This window comes from Asparagus officinalis, chromosome 4 (genome assembly GCF_001876935.1).
Source record: "Asparagus officinalis chromosome 4, Aspof.V1, whole genome shotgun sequence".
Classification (NCBI taxonomy): domain Eukaryota; kingdom Viridiplantae; phylum Streptophyta; class Magnoliopsida; order Asparagales; family Asparagaceae; genus Asparagus; species Asparagus officinalis.
The window spans coordinates 87,653,685-87,667,438 of record NC_033797.1 but is presented as its reverse complement, the minus strand read 5'-3'; the positions used below and the strand labels follow the sequence as shown (position 1 = coordinate 87,667,438).

The following is a 13,754-nucleotide window of genomic DNA, read 5'->3' as shown; positions in this document are numbered from 1 at the left end:
CCCCGTCCACCGCGCCTCTCCTCTAGTCGACACCCCCGTCCGCCGCCGGCCATCTCGACTTCGTCCTTCGGGTCTCCCCAGTCCGCTGCACCTACCCCGTCTGTCGCGCCTCACGTTGCCATCCCCTATCAAGCATCCTGCGATTTGGGGTACATATCTCTCTCCTTTTCAATCATCAAACTAGGGTTTCAATTTTTCTTTTTTTTCACTATTTAATGAAAATTTTATTTGATTTCACAAATTAGGGCTTCGTTGTCACGGCTGATCATTGAAAGTGGTTGACAATTCTACATCTTTACTGAGCAGGGTAAAATCTGATTTCACAAATTAGGGCTTTGTCCGTTTGGCCTTCACAAATTAGGGCTTTATGTTTTGCGTATATGGGTTGAGTATAATTTGTTATTTTCTTTATGTTTAGAGTATGAATTAGTAGTTTAAAGAACTTAGAATTTGTGCAAGATTGCAGCTTATGATTTTGTAACTATGAAAATTTGAGATACAGATCCCGATTGTATTCTTTAGTTACCGTGGAACTTTATTTTATTGAATTCCACTCGATTTTGTTCATTATACAGCAAACTATTAACGTATTGTCTATCCTTAAAAATTGAGATATCGTAGTAAATTGAATTCCATTAGATTTGAACTATCCGGACTTGGTTATTCCAATTTATGAGCAAAATGTACACCTCAGATATAATATTCTTTCAAATAAACTAACAAGAGAGATTAATTCCTGTCTATCAATAATTAATACTGACAACGATATTGCATGGAGTCTCTCTCATTTATTCATTTTCCTGCTGCCAACTAATTATAATTTAATTTTGGGATAGGATATGTGCATTGAAAGTTCGATTAACGATTTTCATTGTGAAAGAAATTAATTGCAAAGCCCTATTAAATTTGATAGCAAGTGGCTGCAACAACTTTGGAGTGAAAATATCAGAACACCAACTGTATTAATGGTGCACCAACGCGAGTAAATTTCTTTTTCAGTGCATCAATTACTAAACTTCCCTTTTATTTAACTCATTCAAGGGTAGAGCGGTCTTTGATCGGGTTTATCGAGTTCTTTCTATAGCGTACCATTATTAATGAGTAAGTATATCAGTGGTTTTGACCCATTGTAGTTTAAATAGTTCAGAATCTGGTGGATTTTCTTTTACTTATACCTATCCTTTTCTACATGCAAATATACACTAGTATAAAATAGGTCAGCCCAAACAGTTGGAACCGTTTGGGAAAACCCCCTCCCAAACGGTTACAACCGTTTGGGCGACATAAAAAACTCGTTTGGGCTAAAGCCGTTGGGGACAAGTTGTCCCCAACGGTCGCCCAAACGGTTTTAACCGTTTGGGATGTTGCCCAAACGTTTACAACCGTTTGGGCTGTAAAACTGCGCCAAACGGATATAACCGTTTGGGCAAAATTTAGCCCAAACGGTTATACCCGTTTGGGCAATTATTAGCCCAAACGGTTAAACCCGTTTGGGCCAAGAAATGCCCAAACAGTTACAACCGTTTGGGCTAATATTTGCCCAAACGGGTATAACCGTTTGGGCAAAAGTTAGCCCAAACGGATATAACCGTTTGGCTATTTATTTTAATAGTTTAAAAATTTTAGCTTCTTTATTTATCTACCTGTTTGTATACACATCTCACAATAAGTACTCAACATCTCACAATGAAATCAAAATATTCTCATACTTTGCTAAATATCCAATGCTATATATTCATACACAATGTTTACTCAATATACTTAGTGACAAAACATATACATACATAATGATTACTCAATATCTCACAATGAAAAGCATCTAATATTATATATTTGTCTCTAATATCCAAAATACACAACATAATCAATCAAGTCAAGGAAAAGAAGAGATTCCTCGAAGAATGTCCTCTTGGGACAAACCTGAACGCCTCAAGTCTGCAAATATCCTAACAAGATTCTCCTGTGATAAACCTTGAGCACTGGAAGTAGAAGTATTACAAGTCGAAGCAGGATGAGCAGAATGTAGTATATTGGCAGCGGGCTGAGGAATTAGAACAGGACGAGTAAAAGATGGTGGATCATTAGGAGTGTGAGCATGACAATCGCCCTGAGAATTAACCTGTAAAGTAATAGCAATGTATGAGTATATACGTGACTGAGTGTTAAGTCTATGCATATGTTTATGTGTATATAAGTATTAGATGTATGTATATGTGTATGCTAGCGTACATGTGTATACGAGTGTGTATATTAGCATATGTACCATATTGTTATTAATCCAATGCATCTGAAACCTAAGCTCCTCCCTAAGACTGTCCATCTCAGATACCCGAGCTCTAAGATCAACAACCTCGCGACGTAGCTCCTGATTAGAAGTGCCGATTTCTGATATGTTGGACGCCCTCAAATAAGACCGAGTGACACCAATGCCCATAGCTCTTTCATAACCACCGTGATGCCCTCCGTGCAAGGAATCTAACATCTGGATGAAAGAAAGTGCATCATCCTCTGGGGTTGAATCGACCCCTGACGAGGTTGCCTTTTCGATGACCCGCTCCTACACAATACAAAGTATTCAAATATAAGTCAACAAGGCAAGAGTAGATATTCAAATATAAGTCAACTAAGACCGGCATTGCATCATAGAAGTCAACTAAGACCGGCATTGCATCATAGAATTACTCACATGATTATCAAAAGGAATTTTACTAGCTGGTGATGATATATAAGCAGCTAAACCATACTTTGTTTTTTAGTGTTAGGTAGGTATAGGAAAAGTAATCGATCCTTATGTCTTTTGGTTTCACCTTTCAAAGGGTTAGATATTTTGCTTTTCTTACCATTAATTCAGTTGTTACCCGTGCGATGCACATGACTGGACCAAATTAAGAAAACGTCGGAGTACGCCCTCTGAATCATAATATATGCACAATGTAGCTCATGAGTCTTTATCAATCCAAAAAAACACCAGAGTACGTCAAAGAGCCTCCCTCTCTGCTTCGGGAGTATTTTTCCACACCTCATAACACTCATGTTTTACCTGACACCTATTATATCGGACCCTCTCCTGCAGCTGAGACTTCATTCCTCGATAAACAATATGATCCGAGAGAGGCTGATTAGGATCCACGAGGAGAAACTCATAATCCTTCTGCAAATTCAATAAACGAATCACATGGTTAAAATATTATGTACCAAATGATAACAAATTAATCGGATAAATCAAAATACAAATATAATTATACCTGACATCTTATAAAGAAATCGTCAAATGACCTATTATGTTCATCACCCCATTCTAAATGGAGAGGATATTTGCAGTACACACGGTTCTCCGCCCCCACATACTTTCCCCATTTCTCAGTATAGTCACCAATGGGACGGCCCCTATTATTGAGGTACAGAGGCCATGCCTTCTCACCCTTTTCAGCATCGGGCTTAAGCTTATGGGAAGTTTTAAGTAGAATTTAACAGTATTAAAACATGCCTTAGTTGTGTGATGTTTCAGAAAAACAGATACAAAGTTTTATGCCATGATTATATGAAATTTACAAGTTATATGTCAGAATACTTATGACATGTTTGGGAGATCACTAAGGGAAGGGAAGGAAGATTAAACTTTTCCTTCTGTTCCCTTCCCCTCCTTTACTCCCCAATTTGGGGGGTTAAGATTTTAGTGCAAAATTTCCCTAACTTCTACTCCTCTACCCTCCTAATAGAACTCCCAAACAAGGTTAAATCCAAATTCCTCTTCCCCTTTCCTCCTCCACCCTCCATCCAAACACACCATAATAAGGAATATGATGAATAAGAAACGATACAAGTGAAATAACTGTTGTGGAAGCGAGCTTAAGTTATACATGGTTATGATCATTTGTTGCAAAATAAAAAAAGTAGAAGGTATTTTCATTTTGAGAGAGGTAAGTACGTTCAATAAGATTAGCCGATGTGCTTCGGAAAAGTTACCAAGTAACAATTGAAATAAATGAACAAAAAACATATGGTGTCTGGTGTAGTTCATACAACAACAGCAAGGAAATAATAACAGATCTGTAGAAGGGAGGTGATATACAGAAGAATGAGATACAAAATGAAGTTTATACTTAGTCATGTACACAGCTGAATTGGAAATGTTTGCTGATTAGCAATCAAAACAGACAGGCTGAAAATCCATGGTGCTTTTGTTCATAAAAACGGAGGAAAAAGGCAGACATAATGAACAACAAAACCGAGAGCCTTAAGTGAAGATTGAATGATCAAACTTGTACAACCAAACTGGTTTTGCTTGAAATAAATTAATCTAACATCATGAAGTGGTTCTTCAAAGACAACAGCAGGAGCAAATAATATACTGGATCTGTAGAGGAGTCTACACAATGCATAGGAGAACAGAGTAAAGATTCTACTTGATCAGACCCACACAATTGAATTGAAAATTTATGTTGATTAAATAATGATGACATAAAAAATTAGAAAATCATTTTCTGTTTTCATGAACCAATAACCGAGGTGAATAATAAGCAAGATCTGTAGCAGACACATGACATGCAACTATAGTTCAAGTATTTATAGCTATGATGCCTCAAAATAATGATTAGACACATGACATGCAACTATAGTTCAAGTATTTATAGCTATGATGCCTCAAAATAATGATTAAATCATTAAAAAGCTATCACTATAGTTCAAGTATTTATAGCTATGATGCCTCAAAATAATGATTAAATCATTAAAAAGCTATCAGAGATATTGACTGAATAAGTACATATGTATACCATGCCAGAACAAAGAAATAAAGGGGTAAATGTAACCTTTCTAAGTACAGGGCCATGTCCAGAAGTTAAAGTAGCTCATAATTGCATCACTCAAGATTTGAAAAAAAAAGATAAAGAAAAATGAACACAAGATTCAAAACAAAGATTAAAATGCTGGTATCAACCAATACTTCAAACCTCAGCTTCTAACTTGTTTATGATCGCAATGTTGTTAAATGTCAAAAGCCTTCGACCGTGTTAACAACCAATCCATAACTCTTCAATTTTTACCAGAAAAGCATAATGGAAGGGTAAAACTAAAATCTCAAGATAAAGAAAATACAGTGGAAGCCCCATCAGGGTAAGTGAAGTGCTACCAAGGAAACCTGCTTGAACTGTAATATGTCTCCACTCATCTCAAAGAAATGCTATTAGACAAAATTATGCGCATGCTAAGTGCTACGCAAATCTCCCCCCTAGACGAACGCAATGTGATCAATTCTTCATACGAAAAATGGGCAAGTGACCAACTTAACTAACCTATTTCTTAAAACATAGTTTCCTTTGATTACAATCATAAATATAAAAAAAAAATTGAAGCTCAACTTGATTCATGTGCATCTAATAATAACAAACATATGAAATTACGTTGGACCGATGCAATCTCAAACACATGAATTTAGGGAAGACAGCAACACCGAATTCCAAATTAAAACAGACCTATTGAAATCTTTTTAAAATCGAGAAAAACAAGGTCTATAACTGCACAGCGTATGTTCAACACAAGGATCTCACAGTATGTTATCTGAATTTTACATAGAACAATAAGGGGGAGCAATAATGAAGCATGGTACAAAGGTTCAATACATTTCTACGATTAAATACTAAAAGAAGCAAATTTTCAGGGGAATCACGGAGAATAGACGAGAAGATGGAGGAATAATACAATCTACCTTATTAGGGTTCGAATAATTAGGGATTTTCGAATAAAGTTTTTTAGGGTTTAGGGTTTTACCTCGACTCTTGAAGAACCAAGGGAGGCCGAAGATAACTCCGATGATGACGATGCCGCCGAAAACATGCTTCTTTTCGCCGCTGTACAAGTAGCGCTCTATCCGACCCCTAAATCCTCCGCCGCCGCCGACAATAGCACGTTAGAAGCTCCGCTTCCTTCTCCCGCCATTTCGTTGGATTTCTTTTTGATTTGGAAACTCGAATCGATCGATCGATCGAATTAAGCCCTCCCTCTGTTCTCATTTTGGGTGGCAACTGCAGCCGCCTTTTACAAGGAGGTCGATTTGTAACTTTTCACGTAGGACCCTTTACTTTTACAAGGAGGTCGATTTGATCAAGGCGTTGGCCGGCGAAGATGAGGAGGAGGCGGAGGTGAATTTTTTGGCGGAGGGGAATTTGAGGGTGCGGTTTGGGGATGAAATTTCTGGGGAGGCATTTGAGAGGGTGCGGTGTTAACTTGGGGATGAAATTTAACACAACTCTCAAACGGTTTCAACCGTTTGGGCTCCCAAACAGTTTAATCCGTTTGGAATCACCGTTTGGTTTTATTCAATAGTCCAAACGGTTTAAACCGTTTGGAATAATTAATCCAAACGGTTTAAACCATTTAGACTATTTTGACTTGCCCAAATAGTTCTAATAACCGTTTGGACTGATATGTTTTGTACTAGTGATATTTCTATAGATACCTACTATTTAGTTTCCAAGAGAAAGGCTATGGGAAGTCTAGCAGAAATTAGTTGAGAATCTGGATTATACCTACTATTTAGTTTCCAAGAGAAAGGCTATGGGAAGTCTAGCAGAAATTAGTTGAGAATCTGGATTTTCTGCATGCAAGTATATTTCTACAAAAGGCTATGGGAAGTCTAGCAGAAATTAGTTGAGAATCTGGATTTTCTGCATGCAAGTATATTTCTACATGTGCTTATACGTACTATTTAGTTTCAAGCTGCAGTATTTGCATTCGGTTTGAGCAAGCATGATATATTTAATACCTGTTTCAATTGGGGAAACACACTATTCCCTTTGTAGGCCCATGATTTTTCCCCTCTATGAAATCAAATGTTTAGAATATTTTGTTCATCCATGTAATTGTAATATTGTATGTATAATTACATAAGTTTTTTTATAATACAATTTTTATGCTCCATGTGTAGTTCGTACAATTACGTAAGATTTTTTTATAATACAATTTTTATGTTTCAACAGTGAACGGTGAATGCTCAAAGCTCCCAATTTTAAGCAAAAATACACATCAAAGTTGCTACTACCCATTAGCTCACGGTCAGTGTTTTAATATATGAGAAGTCTTGTGTTTTAATATATGTCAGCATCTTTGAATACACATCAGTGTTTTCATGGTCGAAAAAAGTAAGTCTAAGCAGTTGAAAAATGTGAAAATTTAGTTCATTGTTTGAGGTTATGTGCTGACGTGCATTGTTTTATTTGCAATTTTAGCGATGACAAGCTTGAGGTATTGTAACTTTGTTTCGTAGATGCAGTTTACCTCCACCACGAAATGAATGTGGAAGCTGTAATGTAAGAGGTGTACTATCATATTATTGATCTCAAGTATGCATGTAAGAATTGTGTATTCCTGTCTTATTAATAAATAAGAAGCAACACTTCTATGCATATTAGAAAGTTAGAAACCGCATCTGATCTCACAGTATCGGTTCTGTTCCATGCAAAAATAAGGCTTTCTTTTTAATGACAGTGACTCTAATGACATTTCTAATTGTGTTGCAGTTTTGAATTACGTCAAGGATTTCTTTGACGCTGAAAGGAGATTTGAAAGTTATTTCACGCATTAGAAATACCAACGCAAATGGGAAGCTGTTCTCATTTACATTAGCATACTACAGTTACTTTTTGGTTTCTGATATCAGGTTTGTAAATTACTTGCTATTTTTCTCATTGATTCTTGTAAATATATGTTGATGACGATGTCAGAGTTCTCTAAAATGGTTTTGGTGATTGGTATATTCAATGAAGGCTAGACAAAAAATGCTCCCAATTACTATCATGAACAAGGATTTTAATCTGTACCACAATTTCGTACATAACTCAATTGTGCTACCTCTAACTTTACACGAAACTACCACCAGAGCCAAGTCAATGAAAACTTTTGATGTGACTTGCATGATATTTTATAAGGTACGAATTAACAGAATTCACTTCAATAGGGAGCATACAAAGTAATGGAATCTGTCGAGGTTTTGGGTCTGGTGGCTGGTTGAATGCATTTATGACTAATTTTTAGGTTGATATGATTGGATATGGATGTTTAATTCAAGGGGTTCACTAGGTTGATATGACTGAAAACAAGGAGGTTATAGGCTGCATGAAAGAAGATTCCCACACCTTCAAAGCTAGCACGTGTTGTTTAACAAGCAATATCACATATAAGGAATCTATATCTTGAAAGCAATCAGTATTGGGCTTGGGTTCTAATTTAATTTTTAATCATGTATTGGTGAATAGTATTGTCCCCTAGAGTGGCAGTAGAAATTAGATGTTGGCGGAGCATTATAAACTATCCTTGGTGAATAATAGGTCTCATTTAGGTGTGGTGGATCCTAATATCTAGTCATAGATTGCCAATGAGAATACCAATCACTAGAAAAGACTTCCATATGAATCCTTGAATGAGTGTTGTGGAAAATGGAAATTTCTCAATTACTCACTTTGATCTTCTTGTTTTACTGCAATTAGCATATATGTGTATTTGCACGTGTTTCTCAGTTAGTCAGCAGTTCTTCCAGTATCATCAGTTCATTATGATACTCATATGTACGGAGAACTATAATGAGATATTTAGTTATGACTTTAGTGAGTTTTTTTTATTGAGTTAGACTTCTTGTTTCAGTGAAATACGTGTTGAAGGAATGGAGACAATGTATTACCTTGACAACCTGAAGGGAAATGAATGTTTCACAGAACAAGGAGATGCTCTTACTTTTGAATCTGAGGTGACTAGAAAGCATAGAATTATTAGACTGCTACTCAGAACAAGGAGATGCTCTTACTTTTGAATCTGAGGTGACTAGAAAGCATAGAATTATTAGACTGCTACTCATTGTACCATTTGAGTCTAACACCTTTTGCCGAGGTGACTAGAAAGCATAGAATTATTAGACTGCTACTCATTGTACCATTTGAGTCTAACACCTTTTGCCACGTAAAAAGGTGGACAGAATTTATCTTATTTACACGAAACAGGATTGCGATAATTGATCATCAGAAGAGAAGGAAGATAGTCTTGCATAAAGAGGGGCTCCCAGATGCTGGTGAACCTCTGTCTTCATACTTGCCTCTTTCTTTTGCTTCTACTATCTGGAAGGCTACTGTTATAACTAGAACTAGTTCGTCTTATTTTCCTAATATCTTTGGAGATCCTAATCATCAATTTACTGAAAGTAACTCTGAATTTATAAGTATTTAATTCAACATTCTCAATGGCATATATTTATCTTGTTCCCTGCAGTAGTATGGAATCCTTGGGATAAGAAGGCGAAAGCCATGACAGATTTTGGACGTGATGAGTACAAGCGCATGATATGCATAGAGGGTGCCGCTGTCGAGAGGCCTATCACTCTGATTGGACGTGATGAGTACAAGCGCATGATATGCATAGAGGGTGCCGCTGTCGAGAGGCCTATCACTCTGAAGCCTGGTGAAGAATGGAAAGGAAGTCAGGAATTTTTTTTCTATTCGTTCCAGTTACATAGTTGTGCATAATTGCACGCATACGTTACCCTTACACACTTGTTCCAGATGATGAACACCCTTGTGTTCTCTTATTGTGTATAGCGCATGATCTAAATAAATAGATTGACAGTGGAACACTTGTATTGGTCCCAGTAACAGTCGTATTGAGGTACTGACAAACTCTTACCAATTGACGTGTTCATCCATTGCCAAATTAATAGAGACTTTTGATCTTTTGATTAAGTAGTAGCTCTTTGTTTTAATCATGGAGGAATTGTGATATGTGCTTTGGACAAAAGCAAAAACATGTGATGAATCTCAATCCTAATGTTGTAATATTGTTATTCCTTGTAATGAATTGTTCATTATATTAAGAATAAAGTTTGGTTAGTTTGTGTGTAAAACTTGGACTATTGTTTCTTTGTATGTGATGGACTAATGTGTGATATCTGGATGATTTGCTTTGATCAGTAAAAATTGAAAACCGTCCCCTTTGCTATATATAATTGTTCCCATATTTTTACATCTAAAAACCGTCCCCATTGCTAACCGTCTCCTTTGGTATAAAAACTGTCCCCATAGATCACAAACAAAACCGTCCCATAGACAACAAAACTGTCCTCTTAGATCAAACTCGAAACCATCCCCATAGGTAAACCGTTCCCAAACGTTATAAACGGGAACAGTTCAAGAACCGTGCTACTTGGATCATAAACTGTCGCGTTAGACCAAGCACCACGGCGGTAAAAGTATCGGATGAGTAACTGTTCCCGTAGGCCTATGGGGATGGTTTTATTGTCTAGCGGGACGGTTATAAACCGTCCCCATAGACCCATTTTTTGGTAGTGAAAGCTAGGTTGGTTGCGAAGGGCTATGTACAGGAGGAAGGTATTGACTATAATGAGGTTTTCTCTCCGGTGGTGAAGCATTCTTCGATTCGGATTCTGCTAACTTTGGTGACACAGTATGGATTAGAGTTAGATCAGTTGGATGTGAAGACGACATTTCTTCATGGTGATCTTGATGAAGAAATATATATGACTCAGCCATTGGGATTCCGAGCTGCAGGAAAAGATAAGTTGGTTTGCAGGTTAAAGAAATCGCTATACGGTTTGAAGCAGTGTCCTCGACAGTGGTATAAGCGATTTGATGGTTTTATGCTTGGTCATTCGTACACTCGGAGCCAGTTTGATCCTTACGTGTATTTTCGCAAGTTGAGAGGAGGTGCGTACATCTATTTGTTACTTTATATCGATGACATGTTGGTTGCCTCAACTTCCAGGTCGGCTATAAATGAGTTGAAAGTTCAGCCTTCAAATGAGTTTAAAATGAAAGACTTGGGTGAGGCCAAACACATTTTGGGAATGGAGATCGGTAGAGACAAGAAGAAGGGCATAATTTGTTTGACACGGGTGGCTTATTTGAAGAAGGTATTACAGCAATTTCATGTTAGCATGGATACGAAGCCAATTAGTGTACCATTAGGAGCCCATTTAAAGCTTTCAGCTTGTCTTTCACCGAAGTCAGTTGAAGATCGAGAGTTAATGTCGAAGACTCCATATGCGAGTGCGGTTGGGAGCTTGATGTATGCGATGGTATGTACGAGGCCGGATTTGTCACAGGCGGTGAGCATGGTTTCGAGATACATGCACGATCCTGGAGTGGGTCATTAGGACGCCGTGAGATGGATTTTGAGGTATATTCGAGGTACGCTCAATGTTGGTTTGATTTATAAGCGGGGCACTACAGGTGGGCAGTTGTGCATTGGATATGTGGATTCGGATTATGCCGGGGATTTGGATAAGCGCCGGTCTACTACGGGGTATGTGTTTACTTTGACTCGTGCACCGGTGTGTTGGAGATGCACCTTACAGTCTACGATGGCTTTGTCTACGATGGAGGCAGAGTATATGGCGGTTACGGAGGCTGTGAATGAGGCTATTTGGCTTCGAGGACTTTTGGAGGAACTTGGTATATCGCAGCGGTCCGTCACCATTCATTGTGATAGCATGAGTGCTATCTATTTTGCGAAGAATCAGGTTTTTCATGCGAGGACGAAGCACATTGACGTTCGTTATCACTTCGTTCGAGATGTTCTTGAAGATGGCGATGTGGAGATTGTGAAAGTCCACACGAAGGATAATCCAGCGGATATGCTCACTAAGGTGGTTCCGAATAACAAGTTTGATCATTGTCGAAACTTGTTGCATATTCGTGATTGTTGAGGCCGTTGACGGCCATTTGGATGAACTACGGGCGGCTTGATCCCTTGGGAGAGGGGGTACGTAGGCAACCACATTGTTGCAGCCGAGTTTGGAGAGACGACACATTGGTGCTCATGTTGGTATCGGCTCAGTGTTAGGAACATTTCGCCAAGGTGGAGAATTGTGAAAACGGCGAAGAAATTATGAAAAACGTGAAAAATAACCCAAAACAGACTCCACCACACCCTGGTGTTGTGTCTGCCATGGGTGTGGCAGAATCTGCCCTGTCTGCCATGGGTGTAGTCTACGCCACACCCTGGTGTTTTCGGAGAAAGTTTCCTTCATTGTAGAATTCATTATAATATGGATTGCTTACAAAGAATTCAAAATATTCAATAAAAAAAATGAAAGATTACAACTTTTCGAAAATAACGCAAGATCCGTTCGTCGTTTCTTGCTTGCGTGGGTCTTTAGCTGGTGACGGGGATGTCGATATCCGTGGACTACCTGACAGTGTCGTTTCTTGCTTGCGTGGGTCTTTAGCTGGTGACGGGGATGTCGATATCCGTGGACTACCTGACAGTTAGATCAGATCCAGAACTCCGTCGATTTGCGAGGGAATCTAGAAGCAGAAGCGCTTATCTCGACAACGGCGAGATAATTGCTCTTCTTAGAATTATCACAACGGGATAACCCTAAGGATCGGATGCGGGCGGTGCAGATATGAAGAAGTTTTCTCTCCTGTGTTGAAGAACTCGATCAATCTTCGATCCGGCAGGGCTTCGCCAATTCTTCAAAAATCCAGATCTCCAAAATGAGGGCCTGAGGCCTGTATTTATAGGCTCTGGGTGGTTAAAACAACATAACAACCCGTTTTTGGGCCTGGAGACACCCCAGGGTGTCTCAGCGAGGCCGAGACACCCTAAGGTGTCTCGGCCTTGGCCGAGACACCTTGGGGTGTCTCGTTTGGGCTGAGACACCTCGGGGTGTCTCAATTCAGGCTGAGACGCTATTTTTGCACATTCGTCCGTTTCCGCCGTAACTTCTTCATCCGAACTCGGATTTGAGCAATTCAAAGTGCGTTGGAAAGTCGACGAGGAGTTCTATAAGCTTCAATGATTATATCCTTAGTTGAACAAATGAGACACGAAGGGTATTTCACCGTTTGTGAACGATACGAGGTTCCCGATCAGTTCGTGTCTTTGTTATTCTGAAATTCCGTTGGTTTACGTAGTTTGTCGATTCACTTCAAGCATTCACCGACATCAATCAAACTTCTGTGAATCGGATAGTGACGTTCATCGTCGTTTCTTAGCATTGAGCTGTTCGTGGAGACCTATAGGCAATTTTCGATGCCTACAGATACCCCCTCCAAAGCGTTCCAGACTCGTTTCTTTTATAGAAGAGGCTGGAATACTTTGGATATGATTGGTCCAGCCTTTGACCGGTGTAAAGGACCTGTGATTAGCTTCAATTCTTGACTCCTTTGATTTTTAATCCATTCGATGCTTTGACGAATAGCTGAAGTTCTTTCGGCGTTGCGTTTATCGCTTGGCCGTCGTCGAAGTCTCAAATCTAAAACTGATGAGTTGAGTTTGGTTCGTGTCGTCGAGTTGACTTAGAACTGACTACCTCCGTCATGATATATTGATTCGCGTTGACTTTTTAATCACAACGCGTTGACTGGCGTTGATCTAGGGTTACACGTTGACCGGCGTTGACCTTAGGGTTTTGAACATCGTACGTTGACTTTTTGATCGCAACGCGTTGACTGGCGTTGACCTTGGGTTACGCGTTGACCGGCGTTGACCCTAGGGTTTCGAACATCGTGCGTTGACTTTTTTGATTGCAACGCGTTGACTGGCGTTGACCTAGGGTTACGCGTTGACCGGCGTTAACCCTAGGGTTTCGAACGTCGTTTTTGATTACAACGCGTTGACTGACGTTGACCCTAGGGTTTTGAACGTTGAATGTTGACTTTTTTATCGCAACACGTTGACCTAGGGTTACGCGTTGACCGGTGTTGACCCTAGGGTTTCGAACGTCGAATGTTGACTTTTTGGTCGCAACG

At 39.0% G+C, this 13,754-nt stretch overlaps 1 protein-coding gene and 1 pseudogene across 2 annotated transcripts; one reads left to right on the top strand and one right to left on the bottom strand.

The window, feature by feature from the left end:
* On the bottom strand, positions 1,709 to 5,900 carry LOC109837821. 2 transcript variants are annotated; one of them, XM_020406184.1, is made up of 4 exons: positions 5,770 to 5,900; positions 2,841 to 3,151; positions 2,264 to 2,557; positions 1,709 to 2,119 (listed from the first exon to the last, which is right to left on the bottom strand). In XM_020406184.1, the coding sequence occupies exons 2-4, from the start codon at positions 2,871 to 2,873 to the stop codon at positions 1,874 to 1,876; spliced, it is 573 nt and encodes a 190-aa protein (XP_020261773.1). In that variant the 5' UTR covers positions 2,874 to 3,151; positions 5,770 to 5,900; the 3' UTR covers positions 1,709 to 1,873. The 2 variants fall into 2 exon arrangements, with proteins under 2 accessions (XP_020261773.1, XP_020261775.1); XM_020406186.1 differs by lacking the exon at positions 5,770 to 5,900 and adding an exon at positions 3,246 to 4,548.
* LOC109839021 overlaps positions 7,288 to 13,754 on the top strand; it is a 9,929-nt pseudogene continuing 3,462 nt past the window's right edge.

Bases quoted from the DNA above. Each gene is read 5' to 3' on its own strand.
- LOC109837821 (XM_020406184.1), bottom strand. From the start codon at position 2,873: ATGTGCATCGCACGGGTAACAACTGAATTAATG. The intron at 2,558-2,840 runs GTAAGAAAAGCA...TGTATTGTGTAG, and splicing joins GGGTAACAACTGAATTAATG to GAGCGGGTCATCGAAAAGGC. The intron at 2,120-2,263 runs GTACATATGCTA...ATTACTTTACAG, and splicing joins ATTGGATTAATAACAATATG to GTTAATTCTCAGGGCGATTG.